The sequence below is a fragment of the Macaca mulatta genome, chromosome 2 (assembly GCF_049350105.2).
Source record: "Macaca mulatta isolate MMU2019108-1 chromosome 2, T2T-MMU8v2.0, whole genome shotgun sequence".
NCBI lineage: Eukaryota > Metazoa > Chordata > Mammalia > Primates > Cercopithecidae > Macaca > Macaca mulatta.
The window spans coordinates 127401050-127420336 of NC_133407.1; the positions used below are offsets into that span (position 1 = coordinate 127401050).

Sequence of the window (19287 nt, forward strand, 5' to 3'; positions counted from 1 at the left end):
AAAAGGAATGAAATAGCATCTTTTGCAGCAACCTGGATGGAGCTGGAGGCCATTATTCTAAGCGAAGTAACATAGGAATGGATAATCAAATACTGTATGTTCTCATTTATAAGTGGGAGCTAAGCTATGAGGACACAAAGACATACAGAGTGACATAATGGACTCTGGAGATTCACAAGGTGAAGGTTGGGAGAGGGGAGAGGGGTGAGGGGAAAAAAAACTACATTGGGTACATTGAGTATAAGCACACTACTTGTGTAGTATACTACACAGGTGAGAGGTGCACTAAAATATCAGAATTCACCACTGATCTGGCTCTGTCACCCAGGCTGGAATGTAGTGGCATGATCTCAGCTCACTGCAACCTCCACCTACTGGGTTCAAGCCATCCTCCCACCTGAGCCTCCCAAGCAGCTGTGACTACAGGTGCAGGCCATCATGCCCAGCTAATTTTTGTATTTTTTGTAGAGACAGAGTTTCACCATGCTACCGAGGCTGGTCTCAAACTCCTGAACTCAAGTGATACACATGCCTCGGCTTCCCAAGTGCTGGAATTACAGGCATGAGCCTCTGTGCCTGCCCCAACCCACCCAAAAAATGTATGTATATATGTTTGTTTGTTTGGAGATGGAGTCTCACTCCTTCACCAAGGCTAGAGTACAGTGGCGTGATCTCGGCTTACTGCAACCTCTATCTCCTGGGTTCAAGCCATTCTCCTGCCTCAGCCTTCCGAGTAGCTGGGACTACAGGCATGTGCCACCATGCCCAGCTAATTTTGTATTTTCAGTAGAGATGAAGTTTAACCATCTTGGCCAGGCTGGTCTCAAACTCCTGACCTCAAATGATCCGCCTACCTTGGCCTCTCAAAGTGCTGGGATTACAGGCATGAGCCATTGTGCCAGGCCTCAATAATTACTTTAAAATTAAAAATAGAACTACCATATGATCCAGCAATCCCACTACTGTTGATGTGTCCAAAGGAAATGAAATCAGTATGTCAAAGAGGTATCTGCACTCCAACGTTTATAGCAGCCTTATTCACAATAGCCAAGGTATAGAATCATCTTGGATGTTCACCAACAGACGAATGAATAAAAAAAAAATACGTGGGCTGGGCGTGGTGGCTCACGCCTGTAATCCCAGCACTTTTGGAGGCCAAGGTGGGTGGATCACGAGGTCAGGAGTTCGAGACCATCCTGGCTAACACAGTGAAACTCCCTCACTACTAAAAATACTGGCTGGGCGTGGTGATCGGCGCCTGTAGTCCCAGCTACTCAGGAGGCTGAGGCAGGAGAATGGCGTGAACCTGGGAGGTGGAGCTTGCAGTGAGCCGAGATTGCACCACTGCACTCCAGCCTGGGTGACAGAGTGAGACTCTGTCTCAAAAAAAAACAAAAAATTGTGGATGTGGTGTGTGTGTGTGTGTGTATATAGTGTATGTGTATACACATATACACATACACTTAAACACACACATATATATATATACACATACAAAATGAAATACTATTCAGCCATTAAAAGGAGGACACCCTGTCATTTCAACAACATGGATGAACTTGGAGAACATTATGCTAGGTGAAATAAGGCAGGCACAGAGATATAAATAATGCATGATCACACTTATATATGGAAGCTTAAAAAGTTGGTCTCACAGAAGTAGAGAGTATAATGGTGGTTACCAAAGGCTGGGGTGGCTAGGGAGAAGGAGGTTGGGGAAATGTTGGTCAAAAGATACATACTTACAATTAGGCAGGAGGAATAAATTTCAAGAGATCTAATTGTACAGCAAGGTGACTACAGTTAATGATGATATAGTGTATTCTTGAAAAATATAAAGAGTGAATGTTATATGCTCTCATCACAAAAATGAGAACTCTGTGAGGTAATGCATTTGTTAATTAGCTAGTTAACTATTCCACAATGTATATATACTTCAACAAATCACGCTGTACACAACAAAAACACACAATGTTATCTGTCAGTTTAAAATAAACACATAAGAAAGAAGGAAGTTTAATTGCCATCATGCCGGTTTTAAGAGGGGGAACCCTGAAGAGGTGACTGAAGAGGTGATTAGGTCATTAGGGCTCTGCCCTGATGAAGAGGCTTATGCAGCTATTGTAGAAATAGGTAGTAATCTTGGAGTGAGCTCCTGATAAAAGGGTGAGTTCAGCTCCATTTCTTTTCTCCATCTCACGCTCTCCTTTGCCATGTGATACTTTTTGCCATGTTATGACACAGCAAGAAAACTCTCACCAGATTTGGCCCTTTGATCTTGAATTTCCCACCCTCTAGAACCATGAGTCAAATAAATTTCTATTGTTTATAAATTACCCATTCCCTGGTATTCTGTCACAGCCTCGGAAAACAGAATAAGACGGAAAATCATACTGGCAGTGTGGCTGTTGCTATAACAAATATCTGAAAATGTGGAAGTGGCAAGTGTTGCCCAAGTCTAGAATCATAAATAAAGACTTAAAATAAAGTCTTTAAATTTGTTGTAATTTTGTCTTTTGACAGATAACCACAAAAGGACCTGGAGACAGCTGATGACCTGAGACTCCTTGAGGAACATAGGAAAAGGTGATGCTAACCTTCTTTTTGGGGGGTGGGGTGTACTATCTCCTTCACACAGCCCTGAGGGTTAAGTCCCTCTCAGATCTGAGCTCTGCTCTCTTAAGCATTTAAGCTCACTGATATCTTTGGCTTTGGGGGTATCAAGGTTAGTTTGTGCTGTGAGAGAACATTTGACTTTGGAGTACCTAGGGTTAGTTTGTACTGTGGCAGGGCACATGACTTCTGGGTTCATAGTGGCTGACAAGTCACTGGCAAGGGCTACATTGTTTTGGCTCCCACTCTGGTGATATGCATGATGCCATAAAAGGCTTGGGTCAAGCCCTGAAGAATGTGGCTGGACAGAAATATGGGTTGCATCCCATTGGTGACCAGCATATGGCCGGAGGGAAAGGTGGGTTACACTCTTTGTGGCTAACACAGAGGGCTACAGTAGTAAAGGTAACCAACAGTAGTCACAGCAAGTGGTTATTACCATGGGGTGAAGGGGGGCATGAACTCTGGCTTTTGGAATTCATAGGTATGTGTGTTTTTTCTTACATGTTTAGATGAGGGAGGCCTCAGGCATCTGACTGAGTCAGACAAAAACGAAACTGAAACGTCATTGGCTCAGTGGGTCAAGGCAATCTCAAAGCCAAAGCCATTTTGGCTTTGGAAGACCCAATATCCAACATCAAATGGTTTCTTTAATTTCTAAAGATCTGAGTACCCTGCCTTCTGGCCAATCTGTCTTTTTTGTGTATGAGGTTTCTGGTTCTGGAAGCTACAAATATTTACAAATGGCAAAATCTTACAAAAGATAATTCAGAATTATGATGCCATTACATGTAATGTTCCAGATGAAAAAGACTATTCATCTAAGAAGTGCACTCAAACCCCAAGCCTCCCAAATTACTCAGAGAGAACAGAATTCTTATTGGTATTCAGAAGCCTCAAAGAGACAACAGTGCTCTAAAATCACCTTTTAAAAAGATTCACTGTAAAGAGCTAATAAAAGCTGGAAATGGAAGATATTCCCTTACCAAGGATGGTAAAACTGATGTAACTCCTACTGCCTCCCTCTCTCTTACATTGCCTGAATATTTACAATCTACTCCTAAGTATTCAGTCTGCTTTGTCTGAATTGCCATTCTTCCCTGAAAAAAGCAGTTAAACAGTTTCCTTATAAGAGAATCATTTGAAAAATCAGGAGATAATCCCCAAGTGACTTGTACTCCCTGGACAAAAATGGACTTCAGGGCCACAGTTCAAGATTTTCCTAAACCTACAGAAGAATTTCACAAGTTTTCTGAAGAATTCAGGGTCTTACTAGTAACTCATTATTTTTAAATTTTTATTTTTTTAGACGGAGTTTCGCTCTTGTTGCCCAGGCTGGAGTGCAATGGCGCGATCTCTGCTCACTGCAACCTCCACCTCCTGGGTTCAAGCTATTTTCCTGCCTCAGTCTCCCGAGTAGCTGGGATTACAGGCACCCGCCACCACGCCCGGCTAATTTTTTTGTAGTTTTAGTAGAGACGCGGTTTCACCATGTTGGCCAGGCTGGTCTCAAACTCCTGACCTCAGGTGATCCACCCACCTTGGCCTCCCAAAGTGCTGAGATTATAGGCACGAGCCACCATGCCTGGCCTTACTGGTAATTTATAACCCCAGTATACTTGATTTGTACCAACTAGTACATGTATTGGTGTAATCTAGGGAGCCCCACATGGATGAAAGAGGCAGAATGGCAGTCTCCTGAGAATTCTATCAAGTACCCAGCAAGCTCTGTCCAATCTACTTATGGGTCAGGCAAAACCCAAAAGACTGCAGATTACCTTTTGAAAAGCCATTCCCCAAGTATTTCAGCTCCATGGCAACTGACAACCTAGAATGACATTTGGGCCTGTCCTAGGGTGCTTCCCCAAATAAGCAATCCCTAAAACAGCAGTTTCCAAAAATTCACTGCCATTTGTGCAAACAACCAGGACATTGGAAAAAGGACTGCTGAAAAAATTTTCCAGGAAAGCCCCTAAAATCAGGCTTCCCACGCACCCTGTGACAAAAAAAGTTCCTATAAATCTGGTATGTATTGGTATAAATGCTATCAGTCATAATTTTGGTTGAAAAATAACCAAATTTCCTTGTCAATTTCATCATTATTATAATGAACTCTCATCAGGTTTTAACCATGGCCATTTTAAGTCATGTTGTCAACAGTGAATTGTTTTGGTTCTAATGCCTTTTATGAAAGCTTTTGCAAGCAATTATAATCCTAAAGTGCTGTGTCTCCAAAAAGCTATATCAGAAGAATGAAAAGAAGGCCGGGTGCAGTGGCTTACGCCTGTAATCCCAGCACTTTGGGAGGCAGAGGCGAGCAGATCACTTGAGGTCAGGAGTTGAGACCAGCCTGGCCAACAAGGCGAAACCCTGTTTCTACCAAAAATATAAAAATTAGCTGGGTGTAGGGTTGCGTGCCTGTAATCCCAGCTACTCAGGAGGCTGAGGCAGGAGAACTGCTTGAACCCAGGACGCAGAGGTTGCAGTGAGCCAAGATCGTGCAATTTCACTCTAGCCTGGGCAACAGAGTGAGACTCTGTCTCAAAAAAAAAAAAAAAAAGAAACTCTGACATGACTTTTAGTTTGTACCATTGGACAAAATTTCCAAAATTTTAATGAAGAAACTATAAACTAAAAATAAAATTCTAAGCCCCTCACTCAATTGAATGGACCCCCATTCAATAGGCCAAAGGCTTTCCAAAGTAAACCTGAAAAACTAGTTTAGGCCATGATGGGAATGGGGGTAGGGTCAGAATGCCTCATTATACCCTCCTTCTAGAATTCAGGCACAACTGACCAGCATGAGCATTAAAATAGAGATCTTAAGACTGACCAAACAGACTGTTTGTACCAATAAGATACATCACATGACAGCAGACATTGAAAGAAATTGAAGTATTTTACTCCGAAACATATTTCTTTGATGTATTTAAAAATGGCCCTGCAAAGTTGTCTCTTGTCAGGGAAATCTACATTCTGTGGAGAATCCCCTTCCCCTTCCAGGTCTTTTCCTGATCCAGAGATTGACTAAGAGTCTGGCACCTTTTTAAGTCTGATAAGAAATATTTACCATCTATTCTCTGTGAAGCCTGCTAGCTGAAGGTTTCACGTCTATAAGAACCTTGGCCTCCACAACCCCTTATGTTAACACAGAAATTCCTTTCTATTGATTCCAGGTCTTTAGCTCATAACTTAACCAATTACCAATCAGAAAATCAACTCCACCTAGGAGCTGGAAGTCCTCCCCACCCCCCACCTTCCAGTTGTCCTGTCTTTCTGTACTGAACCAATATACATCTTACGTGTATTCATGGATGTCTGCCTGTAACTTCTGTCCCCCTAAAATATATAAAATCAGCTGTAACTCAACCACCTTCGGCACATCTCAGGACCTCCTGATGCTGTGTCCTGGGCATGTCTTTAACCTTGGCAAAATAAACTCCTAAATCTATTAAGACTTGTCTCAGACACTTTTTGGTCTACGAATCTGATGGGTTTATAAAACTGCTAACCAAGATCAAACAGAGAATGAATTAATTACATGAGACTGATTGAACTGATAAATAAAAACTATGGGTTTTCATGGTTTCTTTATTTGAAACATTGCTGGTTCTTTTAATATTTTGTTTTACAGATTTAAGGAAACTTCTTTTTTTTGAAAGCTATGTATAGTTTACAGCAATTTGGTAAAGCATACTTTTATGAATAAAAATAGAAACATTTGCTTTTCCTTTCTACCTGATGATACCTCCAGAATTTGGAAACTATTTGTTAGTACTGTTATTTTTATGGCAAGTTGGTTGTCTGCGTAAGTTCAATAAAGAATCTGTTCTCTTTAACAGGATAAAATTGGAAACACTGGTTATATTATCAAGGCTCTGACAGGAATACCGTATTTGAAAATGTGCTTAGAATGCCTAGCTTCAGCTGGGCATGGTGGCTCACGCCTGTAATCCCAGCACTTTGGGAGGCCGAGGTGGGTGAATCAGCTGAGGTCAGGAGTTCGAGACCATTCTGGCCAACATGGTGAAACCCTGTCTCTAATAAAAATACAAAAATTGGCCGGGTGTGGTGGCATGAGCCTGTAATCCCAACTACTCGGGAGGCTGAGGCAGCACAATTGCTTGAACTCAGGAGGCAGAGGTTGCAGTGGGCCAAGACTGTGTCACTGCCCTCTAGCCTGGGTGACAGAGTGAGACTCCATCTCAAAAAAAAAAAAAAAAGAATGCCTAGCTTCAAAGGTTCTCAGCATTATAGTGAATGAGTAAAGGTTGTCACTTCCTGGCAGGCCCATGAACCTCAAGGTACTAGATATAGCAAGCAAAGTCTGATATGTGCCTTCATTTGGCTTCCTAACATTGAGAGGTTTCTAAAAGTCTAATCTGAGATTCCTTGTCAAAGTTCGCAGCAAAGCAAATCTAAAAGATGGCTATGTAGTTATTCTTGCTGCACTTTTATAAATAATCAGACAAATTGGTCTGCAATTATCTTTTGTAGAAATGAGGGTGAATGTAGAGAAAAAAATTATGTTAAAAAAAGTTATAGTGGCCTTGTTATTAGATTGTAGCCTGGCTCATTGTTTTTGCTTTCTTTTTTCTTTTTCTCCTTTTTTTTTTTTACTAGTAGACTAGACTGGATTCTGAATTCTTATATCTGGCTAAGACTCTCAAATAACAAAAACGGCTGTTTCTCAAGCCCTATAAGCTAAAGCTGGACAACTCGATGTAAATTTCAGGGGAGATGTCTCATACCTGATACATACACCACATAAAGAATTCACCAGAATGCCTGATGTCACATCAGAGACAATCAAACTCCAAATCAGGATGAGAAGTTGTCGACTTCATGTTGTGGACAACTTTTCCCAAGACCATTGGAATAAGACTCCCCATCATAAAATAATTACTCCTCTTAATTATTCCTTATTTATGCCTACTTCTTTACCTTGACAGGATAATGCTATACATTTTCACAATCAGTACTTCCTAGAGGTAACTTGGGACTGCTGGCTTTTATTTATTTATTTATTTAGAGATGGAGTCTCACTGCCATTGCCCAAGCTAGAGTACAGTGGTGTGATCTTGGCTCACTGCAACCTCTGCCTCCCAGGGACTGCGGCTTTTATTTATTTATTTATTTATTTAGAGATGGAGTCTCACTCCCATTGCCCAAGCTAGAGTGCAGTGGTGTGATCTTGGCTCACTGCAACCTCTGCCTCCCAGGTTCAAGCAATTCCCCTACCTCAGCCTCCCAAGTAGCTGGGATTATAGGCACGTACCACCACATCCAGCTAATTTTGTTTTTATTTTTAAGAGAGACAGGGTTTCACCATGTTGGCCAAGCTGGTCTCAAACTCCTGACCTCAAATGATCCACCCAACTTGGCCTCCCAAAATGCTGGGATTATAGGCATGAGCCACAACACCTGGCCTCTGCTTTAATTTAAGATAGTCATGGGATACTAGATTACCAACTAAACAAGGAGCAATCTGTGCAATTTATTTTTATTTTATTTTATTTTATTTTTGAGGTGAGTCTCGCTGTCGCCTAGCCTGGAGTAGAGTGGCACAATCTTGGCTCACGGCAACCTCCATCTCCTGGGTTCAAGCAATTCCCCTGCCTCAGCCTCCCTAGTAGCTGCGATTACAGGCGCCTACCTCCACGCTCAGCTAAATTTTGTATTTTAGTAGAAATGGGGTTTCACCATGTTAGTTAGGGTGGTCTCAAACTCCTGACCTCAGCAATTCACCTCCCTTAGACTCCCAAAGTGTTGGGATTACAGGCGTGAGCCCACTGCACCTGACCTCTGCTTTAATTTAAGATAGTCATGGGAGGCTATCTTACCAACTAATTAAACAGGGATCAATCTGTGCAACTGATATTTCTTTCTTTCTTTTTTTTTTTTTTTGAGACGGAGTCTCCCTCTGTGTCCCAGGCTGGAGTGCAGTGGCGCGATCTCGGCTCACTGCAAGCCCCGCCTCCCAGGTTCACGCCATTCTCCTGCCTCAGCCTCCCGAGTAGCTGGGACTACAGGCACCCGCCACCGCGCCCGGCTAATTTTTTGTATTTTTAGTAGAGACGGGGTTTCACCGTGATCTCGATCTCCTGACCTTGTGATCCGCCCACCTCAGCCTCCCAAAGTGCTGGGATTACAGGCGTGGGACACCGCGCCTGGCAGCAACTGATATTTCTTGTTGCACATAAATACATTGGGTATTGTAGAGCAGATTACTTTGTTAAAACATGTAGACTCCTCATCTAGCTATTTGATTTTAGTTGGTTTGGCTCATGGGGATCCTGGCTAAAGAGAAAGCTCCAAACTCTTCATATTTTCCACCTGCTAATCACAACAGTAGTCTCCCTGGTGTACTATATCTTCTCAAAAAGTTTTAAATGTTTCCAGAGAGCCATCTGTCAAACATCAGATGGTATGTCTCTAGCTGGAACAACAAAAACTCAAACAAACTTATAATAATGGGGAGGACACAATAAGCTATAAACACATGCTTAGACTAGAAACTCAAAATGATGGCAACTGAGTAGTACTGATGACCTAAGTTTTGATTACACTCTCACCTACATAACAACCTAACCAAAAGGCAAACTGTCAAATAAAAATTACAGGAGGCCACTGTTTTGGACTAAGTTCTTGTACTATGTCCCAATGGACCAGACTAAAACTCAAAATGGAGTTACCCATGCTAAAGTTTCATGCCTCCAAACCTAGACTAAGTTGTTACCCAACCTTCTAAGAGATCAGAAGAGCAGGATAACAGCTAATTTCCCAAAGAGGCCAGTTTAAATCTTCAGTGGGCATAATAATGAAGTTCCTTCTACTTCAGTCCTTGCTTCTCTACAAAAAAGGTAGGCTGAAATAACCTCATGTTAACTAATCAGTTTTTTCTATTGTTGGCCTCTCTGTCCCCACCTTACAAGAAGAGTAGCTTTGAAATGACTAATATGCTATCTGTTCTGTGCTTCTACTTTCTTTAGCCCTTCTTTGTATATAAAGCCAGCCTCTGCTGCTCAGCTCATTGGAACACTTATTCCATTTTATGGAACGATGTGTGGACCAAGTCTAGACTCGAGAATAAAGCCAATTGAGATCTTTAAACTGAAAAATAAACTTCAAGGCTGTCCCTCCCACCACACACCCAGGCCCAGAACTCTAGGAGGGCAGAATGGTTTTGGAGGACTGACCTAGGGTGCCCTCCATAGGTTTGCTGCTCAGAGCTACCTTGGGTCTCTGTTCCCTGCATTCCAGTACAGTGCTCCTCAGCCACCCCAGCCGTGGTTCAAGAAGGCCCAAGTGCAACTTGACCCACTATTTGGGAAGATACAGCCATAAAACTTGGCAGCACCTACATGATGCTAACTCTGCAGGCATGCAGAGTGCAAGTTGTTCTCTGACCTTCCAAGAGATCCACCTAGATTTCAAAGGATGTTGTGGACAGCCTAGAAGCCCAGACAGAGACCTGTCAAACGGGCACAAGGAGTCCCTACTAGTGCAGTGCTGAGCAGTATAGATACCCTGGAAGGATATACAAAAAACTAATATAAGGGGCTACACCAAGAGAGAAGGCAGTATAAGTGGGGTGGATGGGGAACAGACTGGAAGATTGGAGATTATCTTTTTATATTATTTGAATTTTGAGCCATAGGAGTACTCAAGACCTGTTAGCTGTTGTTAAAAAAGAAAGCTGAAATCCTTTCCTTCTTCTCACCCCAGGCTGGGAGAAAGCTGTGCTCTAGCAGAGGCTTGGTGGGAAATGAAAGGCTGAATCTGGGGCGTGAGTGTGTTAGAACACTAGGGAGCCTGGATGAGTGAAGACAAATAGCAGGACCCAAAGATATATAGGCAGTTGGGGGTCAGATTTTGGGAGTCCGCACCAGTAAATACTATACTTGTACACCTTGCTGGTAGGAAAATGGGAGTTGCTAAAGATTCATGGGCCAGAATTTTTAGGAAGATGTACAAAATGGATTGTAACTGGGAAAAGCCCAGAGGCAGGGAGGCTAGTTAGGAGGCTACCAAAGCATATACAGTTAGGAGCTAACATGGCCTGAACTAAAAAGGAGAGATTAGAATCACAGGTCCTGGCTGGGCACAGTAGCTTATGTCTGTAATCCCAGCACTTTGAGAGGCCAAGGTGGGCAGATCACTTGAGGTCAGGAGTTTGATACCAGCGTGGACAACATGTTGAAGCCCTGTCTCTCCTAAAAATACAAACATTAGCTGGGCGTGGTGGCGTGCGCCTGTAATCCCAGCTACTTAGGAGGCTGAGACAGGAGAATTGCTTGAACTCTGGAGGCAGAGTTTGCAGTGAGCCTACATCTCACCACTGCACTCTAGACCGGGTGGCAGAATGAGACTCCATCTCAAAACAGAAAAAAAAAAAAAAAAAGAATCACAAGTCCTAGAAGGCAGGTTAGGACTGAGCAGCCGACTTGGTTAGGAAAGAACAGGGGCCAATGCCAACACTGGGGTGGCACAAGTAGGAGTGTGGCACCCCTAGTTCTGGCAGCACAGGGAATCCCCTGTCCAGGCATTCACAGGCCCTCCTCCCACTCAGCCCTATCCCTCTTTAGTCTAAGCACATCTCACAGTCAACTGCCTGGGCCAGAAAAAAAAAAAAAAAAAAAAACTGGAGCCAATGTTTTGGTTAGTCCACCCAGTGCTTACTGTGTGTGCATGTGTGTATATTCACATAAGACCAACATTCGACTTCATCTGTAAAATGGGAATAAAACTATCTACTTTGTAGAAATATTGGGAAACTTAAGGTAAATAAAAGTATACAAAGGAGCACAATGTCTATCTATAGTAGGCAAACAAAAAATATGTTATCCTTATCTTTATATTAAATTTAATCCACAACTTGTATCATCCTATAAAAGAGTAAATGTTGAAGATTTATCTATAGCTATATCTATGTAGATACATATTAGGCATTTATGCATATGACGTTTTGCCCAGTTAGGATTCCTTACAAATTTGCTTCTGTCTCAACCTTACTGGGAAGGTCATGGTGTTTCTAGCTTAAATTGTGCATAGACAGTTGCTGCCTAGAAAACTCTGTGGACAAGAATTACTGAAATAACATGTACAAAGTGCAGAGCACAGCTCCAACAGAAACAAAATAAAACAAAAAGGTAAGCTCTCAGTTTGAGAATAGCCTCTGTTCTTTTTAAATTTAAAGATGGGCTGCTGCTGATAGTTACTAACACAAATGGCATGAGCATTATTATTTTTAATGACATTTTATCAATTAGCTCCATACTGAACACACTTAAAACATGTTTTGTTTACTATACACATTGACTTCACAAATTATCGTGCTTGAAACCCTCTGTAAGCAATCTGAATGCTTATATTAGTAATTCTGCTGGGCTTTGGTCTATCCTGTAAAAACAGTAAAGGTGGCTTAGCAGATTTTATTTTTGTTATTTTATTGATGTTATCAATATCACTCCTTAGTTGTCATAATTACTTTCTTTACTATGAGGATCAACATCATCTGGAAGGAGTTTCTAAACCAAAATACTTGACACCTGCTGTGAGGATGGTGGTTTTCCACCTGGCTTTAGGGGTTGTAGGACGACGGCTGGATAATACCATCCATCTAGCTCCTGGAAAGACTGTGGAGTGTGAATCTGAGTCAAGAAAAGGAGGCAGCAATTAACTTCTTATATTAATTAGTAAGTAATATGACCACACATTGTCTAGTGTATACTGTCTATGAGGCAGGGGCATGAGATACATATTTGCTCATCAAAATGCCTCATATCCAATATGCCTAAACGTTAACCACTGAAGACATAAAAAACAGGATTGGTTTAACAGTAGACTATTATCACAATTCTAGAACTTATGACTTCCTACTGGATTTGGTTATACATTGTACCATAATTGCACATACAAAATATCTTTCAAAATCAGTTTACAATAAGTAATGACACATTTATGCTGAAATGTAAATATTCACTTGCAAAATGGGATACATATATGCCAACACATACCCAGAAGAAATATAAAATTACTCAAGACACCAAATAAGCCTCAAAAAGTCCTTTCAAGAAGTTAGATCTTAAAACTCTATTTTTCATAAGCATAAAGGCAGGAAGAAATGACTCCTTTACAGTTACTAGAGCAATTCTAGATTTCCAGGCCTCTGGACAGATGACACAGCCATTTTAGCTATGCTCTCATTTTATCATAAAAGGGAGTTTCTCATAAATCCAGACTAATATTCCTTTCAAAATTCATAATTGTTCTTTCCCTATATTTGCCATTAAAACCTTGATTACAAAACAATTTTAGAGACAGGTCAAGGCTTGACAACCAGTGGCAATAGCATCACGGTTATGTAACTCCCTGCTAAGGCTAAATTACAGGTCAAATGTGGCTCCCTTTGAGGGAGGGCTGCAATCTCACCTGCCTTTGTGAACTAGTAATCCTGTGATCTACCAGTGAGGATTAGCATTTCCTTTCTAAATGCAGTTTGGCAAAAAGTTCTGTAGGTGCCAAACTGAAAGCCACAGGAAGGGATAACAATTTCAGACAGGATTATAGTGGGGGAAAACAACTAGCTACTAAGGCACTACAGCAAGATATACCAAAATCAAAGACACATATACCTTTTGACTTATCTCTTAGAAATTATTCCCACAAGTACACGAATATATCTATGCAAGTATCTCCATTGTAACACTGTTTGGAACAGTAAAAAACTGAAAACAAACTAAATGCCAAGAGAGGATCTGTCTAAAAAATTAATAGAGTATACACACTGATATAAAAGAATAAGGTAGATTTATATTCAAAAGAGCTCCATGATAAGCTAAAAATTAAAACAATTGAACTCATGGAGGTAGACAGTAGAGATGGTTATGAGAGGCTGGGAAGAGCCGTGGGGTGTTTGATGGCAGGGGAGGAGCAGGGATGCTTAATGGGTACAAAAATATAGTTAGAGTGAATAGGATCTAGTATTTGATAGCACAATAGGATGATTACCGTCAACAATAATGTATTGTACATTTTATACCAACTAAAAGAGCATAACTAGAATGTCTATAACAAATGATAAATGCTTGAAGATAATGGATATCCTATCTACCCTGCTGGGATTATTTTGCATTGTATGTATGTATCAAAACATCTCATGTACTCCATAAATATATGCACCTACTACATCATTTTAAAAAACTTTTACAGGTACACAGAAGTTGAATACAGACCAGCGTGTAAATGACTGTATAAAATTTTCAAGCATATATGCCTACTGGTATACTAGCCAACATATATATAACACTTAAATATGCTAAGGACTGTTTTAGATGCTTTTCACATATAAACACACTTAATCTACACAACAGCATTATATAGATAGATAGATAGATAGATAGACAGACAGATAGATAGATAGATATTTTTGAGACAGAGTCTGTCGCCCAGGCTGGAGTACAGTGGCGCCATCTCAGTTCACTGCAAGCTCTGCCTCCCGGGTTCACGCCATTCTACTGCCCCAGCCTCCTGAATAGCTGGGACTACAGGTGCCCACCACCACGTCTGGCTAATTTTTTTTGTATTTTTAGTAGAGACGGGGTTCACCGTGTTAGCCAGGATGGTCTCGATCTCCTGACCTTGTGATCCGCCCGTCTCGGCCTACCAAAGTGCTGGGATTACAGGTGTAAGCCACCGTGCCTGGCTGCATTATAGATATTCTTATCCCATTTTACCAATAAAAAAACACCTGGCCAAAAATTAAATGTCACAGGAAGTAAAGAATACAAATGGAACTCAAACTCAGGAGTCAGGCTCTAGAGAAGGAACTTTTACCTTTTAGAGGCATTAAAAATCATTCTGGGAGAGGAATTATTATGGAAGGTAAAGAGGGGAAGGTCTTCATTTTTCATATTGTGCATTTCTTCTTGAATTTACTGACATGTAGTACTTTTTTTCTGAAGTAGTAACGGTAGTTAACCGGGTGGTAAACTTATTCTCAGGTACTTCATTTTCTCTGTACTAAAAATTCTACTCTGTTACTGAATAAAGCTATGACGTGTTAACAACAAAAAAGAAAACTGGTTTGACTTGACCTATTTTAAATGAACAAGAAGAGAGACTAAGGCCATGTAAAAACAATGTTCACGGAGATTCCTGTAAGATTTATCGTTAGACCACCACAGCTCATGTAATTAAGATAAATCACATATATTAGCCCATTGTATTACATTCCTTATGGCAAAATAACACCTGGTTTCAAAACCTCCTTTCAAATAGCTCAAAATCATTAAAACAATTTTTAAGGTCAACAATATTAAGAAGACGTACAAAAGCTGGGTGGAAGGAACAATAAGATGGTCTGATTCCTCCATGTAGATATTAACCTCTCCTAAGATACTTCTGACCGGTCTACATAAATTGCTGATGCCAAGGGAAATTACTTACACCAAAATTACATTTAAAATTTTAAAAGTAAAAGAAATGCAAAACATCATGTTGAGGTCCTTTGTCTTTTCTCTCTGTTTGTTTAAATGTTTAGAGTATAGTGCTAATAAAGTCAAGGTGAAATGTCAATCTTGCTTTGAAAAACCAATTATCTTGGCTAAAGAAACATCATTTCATAGTTAAACTGCAGCAGTTATCCCTGTGTTGGGGCCACAGAAGATGCAACAAAGTGGGCAAATCCAATGGCACTAATGAAAAAAAAAACCCAAAACAAATGAACCCTGTGCCCACAAATGTCTATTAACATTGGATCAGCAACTGAAAATAGGAATAACAGAAGCAGCAAACACTTACATAGCATTTATACAATCCTAGTTGGTGACCACACATCCTATTTGTTTCTTTTCACTCTGAAAAGTGTCCTGGTTTACACAATAAATTAAATGGTCACTCAACTTCAAAGTGCTTTACACATATTACCCTGTTTCCTCCTTGAAACAACTCTACAAAGTGTGCACTATTATCTTCCTTTCACAGATGAGTTCTCTCACCTCTGCATTCACAGAAAAATATACACAATTACATTATTAGAAAGTCACAGTGCAGCTCCATTATGCTGTCATATTGTTCGTAGGCATATTAAAAATCATTATTTCAAATTGCAACAATTATATATTCATGCATTACACTTTTCTAAGTTAAAAAAAAAAAAAAGCTACCGTCAAAACCAGCAAGCTCTATTAAATGGAAGGTAGAGCCACATTCCACCACAAACCGTTTCTCTATTTCTCATCTGTCGCTCTGGCATATCAAGATATCTACTTAATGTTCTCTGCATGGCAAGAAGTGCTTCTGAAATGATTTCTATCAGGGTACTAACAATATTTAGCATCCTTTAAATTAACAGATACAAAATACAAACAGTTAACATAGTTTAAATTAACAGTGACAACATCCAAACTGTTCTTCAGTTAGCCAAAATGCTAGAGTTGGCAACAAGGGGAGAAAATGGATTTGTCACAAACTAGCCGTGTGACTGTAAGTCATTAACTTCCAAAGACCTCCACTTTTTCACTTATAACATGACAGTAGTGGTGAAAATATCCAGTCTAGTAGCTATAGCTACTCTAAAGCAGGACAGTTCCTCAAACCAAGAGCAGGAAAAAAGGGCTGCTTCTTCAAGAGCTCCCAGTCCAATTGGATATGCAGACGCAGAGGAATGGATTATATGAAGGCACAGTGATACAGGTACCTCAAATTTGTAACAGACATTGGCTCTCACGTAAGCTCCATGAACAGTTACTGGTACTCCTCCAAGAGCTTTCCAGGAGGATGAATGAGATATCAAGAGCATCCACTTCTATCTTCCACGCTAACCTCGCTCTAATCCAAGCCCCTATTTCTCTCATCTGGAATACTTTGTATTGGGCTCCCTGTTTTCATTCTTGCCTTTCTAGAATCCATTTTCTATGCAACTCAGATGATCTAAAAGATGAATTGGATCACTAACTCTCCTGCTTAAAATCCTCCAATCATTTCTAAATGCCCACACAGGACAATTCAGTCTCCTTTCCAAATCCTGCAAGGCTCCTCCTGAGCTCCCTTTTACCTCCTTTTGCATCATACTCCTCTTGGCCCACCTGGATGCAGTCCTGTCCCTAGATCCAGCCCACTGGCTTTCCTTATTTCCTCCAAAGGGTGCAGAACTTGTTTTCACCTCAGGCCTTTGCACTAGTTGTTGTCTCTATCTGGAATACTTTCCTGGGCTCTTCATGTGGTTGAACCTGTCAGGTCTCACTGCCCTCCCCCATTACTCTCTGTCCTCATTCCACCAAGTTCATTCTCAGAACTTAATTACATTCCTTTTCAGAAATTATCTTATTTACTTATTTGATTGCACACTATGGCTTCTTTCCCCAAAGCAGGGGCCAGGGCCCGCCTGTCTAGTTTACTACAAAGTAGCCAGGACTTTGCATTGTGCCTACAAGGTATGCAATAAATACTTGCTGACTGATCACACATACCACTCATTTCAGCTTGATTTTTTCAAAAGCTGAGCTGATAAAAACCATGTTTATAGAGGATTGTCTGAAGAAGTTGTAGTTTGTCTTTCCCTTATGGTCTAGATATTCAATCAAAAAACCTTGCTTTGAATCAAGCCAGATTAGCAGAGCTACCCACTACCCACCTAAACCAAATTGTCCATTGGTTTTATTTAGACAGGGTTTAGTGCTGTTGACAGGCTGGAGTGCAGTGGTGCAATCACGGCTGGTTGCAATCTCAAACTCCTGGGCTCAAGTGACCCTCCCGCCTCAGCCTCCTGAGTAGCTGAGACTACCTACAGGTGTGTGCCACTCCACCTGGATAATTTTTAAAAATTTTTAGTAGAGACGAGTAGCTGAGACACAGGTGCACACCACCACACACGCCTGGCTAATTTGAAAAATTTTTTAGTAGAGATGAGGTCTCGCTGTGTTGCTTAGGCTGGTTGCAAACTCCTGGGCTCAAGTGATCCTCCTGCCTTAGCCTCCCAAAGTGCTAAGATTGATTACAGGTGTGAGCTACCACACCCAGCCTCTATTGGCTTTAGAATCTTTCTAAATTGTGATTTAACCTTCTTTTACCTAGCAAGGGATGTGCTACAAAACAGCTCTGTGATCTTCAGTGCTGAAAAGAGGTTAAGGATATGACACTGGCTTTCATTTATAAGGACCTCAATGACAAACTTTTCCTCTAGTTCAAATCAGAAAAAAAAAAGTGCTTTTCCTGGGCATCTAAGATTGCCTTCTTTCATGAACACTAGACCACAGAGTAGATGAGGTACTGTCTCTCGGCATGGCCTATTAGAGAAACAGGTCACTTACAGCTTGGTTAATTAATGTACTAGACTTTATCCTTCTGCATTTTGAGGATCACCCCACTTCTGACTTCCCTTTATTTTTCCTAATTTCAGTGTTCTTTTTGTCTTGTTTTCTAATCCATTTAATTTGTACATTTTCTCATTACGGTGAACTGCCTTAAATCTTTTCTAGCATAAGGCATATAAATAAAGTATTAAGGGTGACAGCAGCAATATGCATAAAATAACATGGCTAATAGGCAGAGGGTCAACTACTTCCAGGAAAGAGGGGATTTTTGAGTTGGGTCTTGAGGAAAAAGTGGAGTGTCACCTGATAGAAAAGGCAGGAAAAGGCAACCTGTGCAGATTAAGAGAGAAGGCACAGTCCACATCAAAGGAAAGTGGAAGACAGATTAGTAAAACTACTCTGACATTTAATAATATTTACTGAACATTAATTATTATGTGTTGGACTCAATGCAAAGCCCTTTACAACTTTTTGTGTTTAATCCTCAAAACAATCCGCTGACACAGATTTTATTATTATCTCCATTCAGAGACCGAAGCTGAGACAGTCTGTAAGTGGCAGGGTAGAGATTCCTGTGGACTCTAAGGATGTGGTGGGGCACTCTACTGCAGTCAGTACTTCAGAACTCATCTTCTGTCCCTATCTCCCATCTGACAAAGCCTATCGCTCCTTTGGACATCTCTATCTCAATAAATAGAAAAGTAGTGCTAACAGGCACACAGTGAAGTCAAAAACCTGGGATCATCCTAAACCCCTTCTCCCCGCATTCATTCAATACCCGAAGTTCTGACATTCTGCCTCACAAATTTCCCTCCCACCTGTCCTCTTCTCTGCATTCCCTCTTGGTCACAGTCCTCATTGTCTCTCACCAGGGCCACTGCAGAAATAGGAGACACAGGAGGCATAATAGTGAAGAGCGGGAACTCCGCAGGTGGTCTCCCTGCCTTTGACCCTCTATGACTTACTATCTGTGCGACCTTGGGCAAGCTAACCTGTGTCTGTTTCATCTGTAAAATGGGGACAACAATTAGAATATTACCTGACAGCACCATGTAAACGTTAGTAAGTGGTAAGGAAACTTAGCTCCTCACTTTCTCTTCCTCTAATCATTCTGCACATAACAGAGACAGTGTGTATGCGGTTTTTTTTGTTTTTTTTTTTTTTGAGACAGGGTCTCACTCTGTCACCCAGACTGGAGTGCACTGATGCGATCGTGGTTCACTTCAGCCTCGACCTCCCAGGCTCAAGTGATTCTCTCTTGTCAGCCTCCCAAGTTCTGGGACCACAGGTGTGTGCCACTGTGCCAGACCAATTTTTTTGTATTTGTAGACATGGGGTCTCATTATGTTGCCCAGGC

General features: G+C 41.0%; 2 protein-coding genes across 3 annotated transcripts in view; one reads left to right on the top strand and one right to left on the bottom strand.

The window, feature by feature from the left end:
• C2H3orf49 (chromosome 2 C3orf49 homolog) overlaps positions 1 to 6068 on the top strand; it is a 30722-nt gene extending 24654 nt beyond the window's left edge. The window contains exons 6-7 of the mRNA XM_077994226.1: positions 2524 to 2586; positions 5790 to 6068. Of these exons, the coding sequence (XP_077850352.1) occupies positions 2524 to 2553 (30 nt within the window). The 3' untranslated portion in view covers positions 2554 to 2586; positions 5790 to 6068. The remainder of the gene's footprint in view (positions 1 to 2523; positions 2587 to 5789) is intronic.
• Positions 1 to 19287, bottom strand: part of THOC7 (THO complex subunit 7) — a 29947-nt gene that overhangs the window by 8826 nt on the left and 1834 nt on the right. The window lies entirely within an intron of this gene.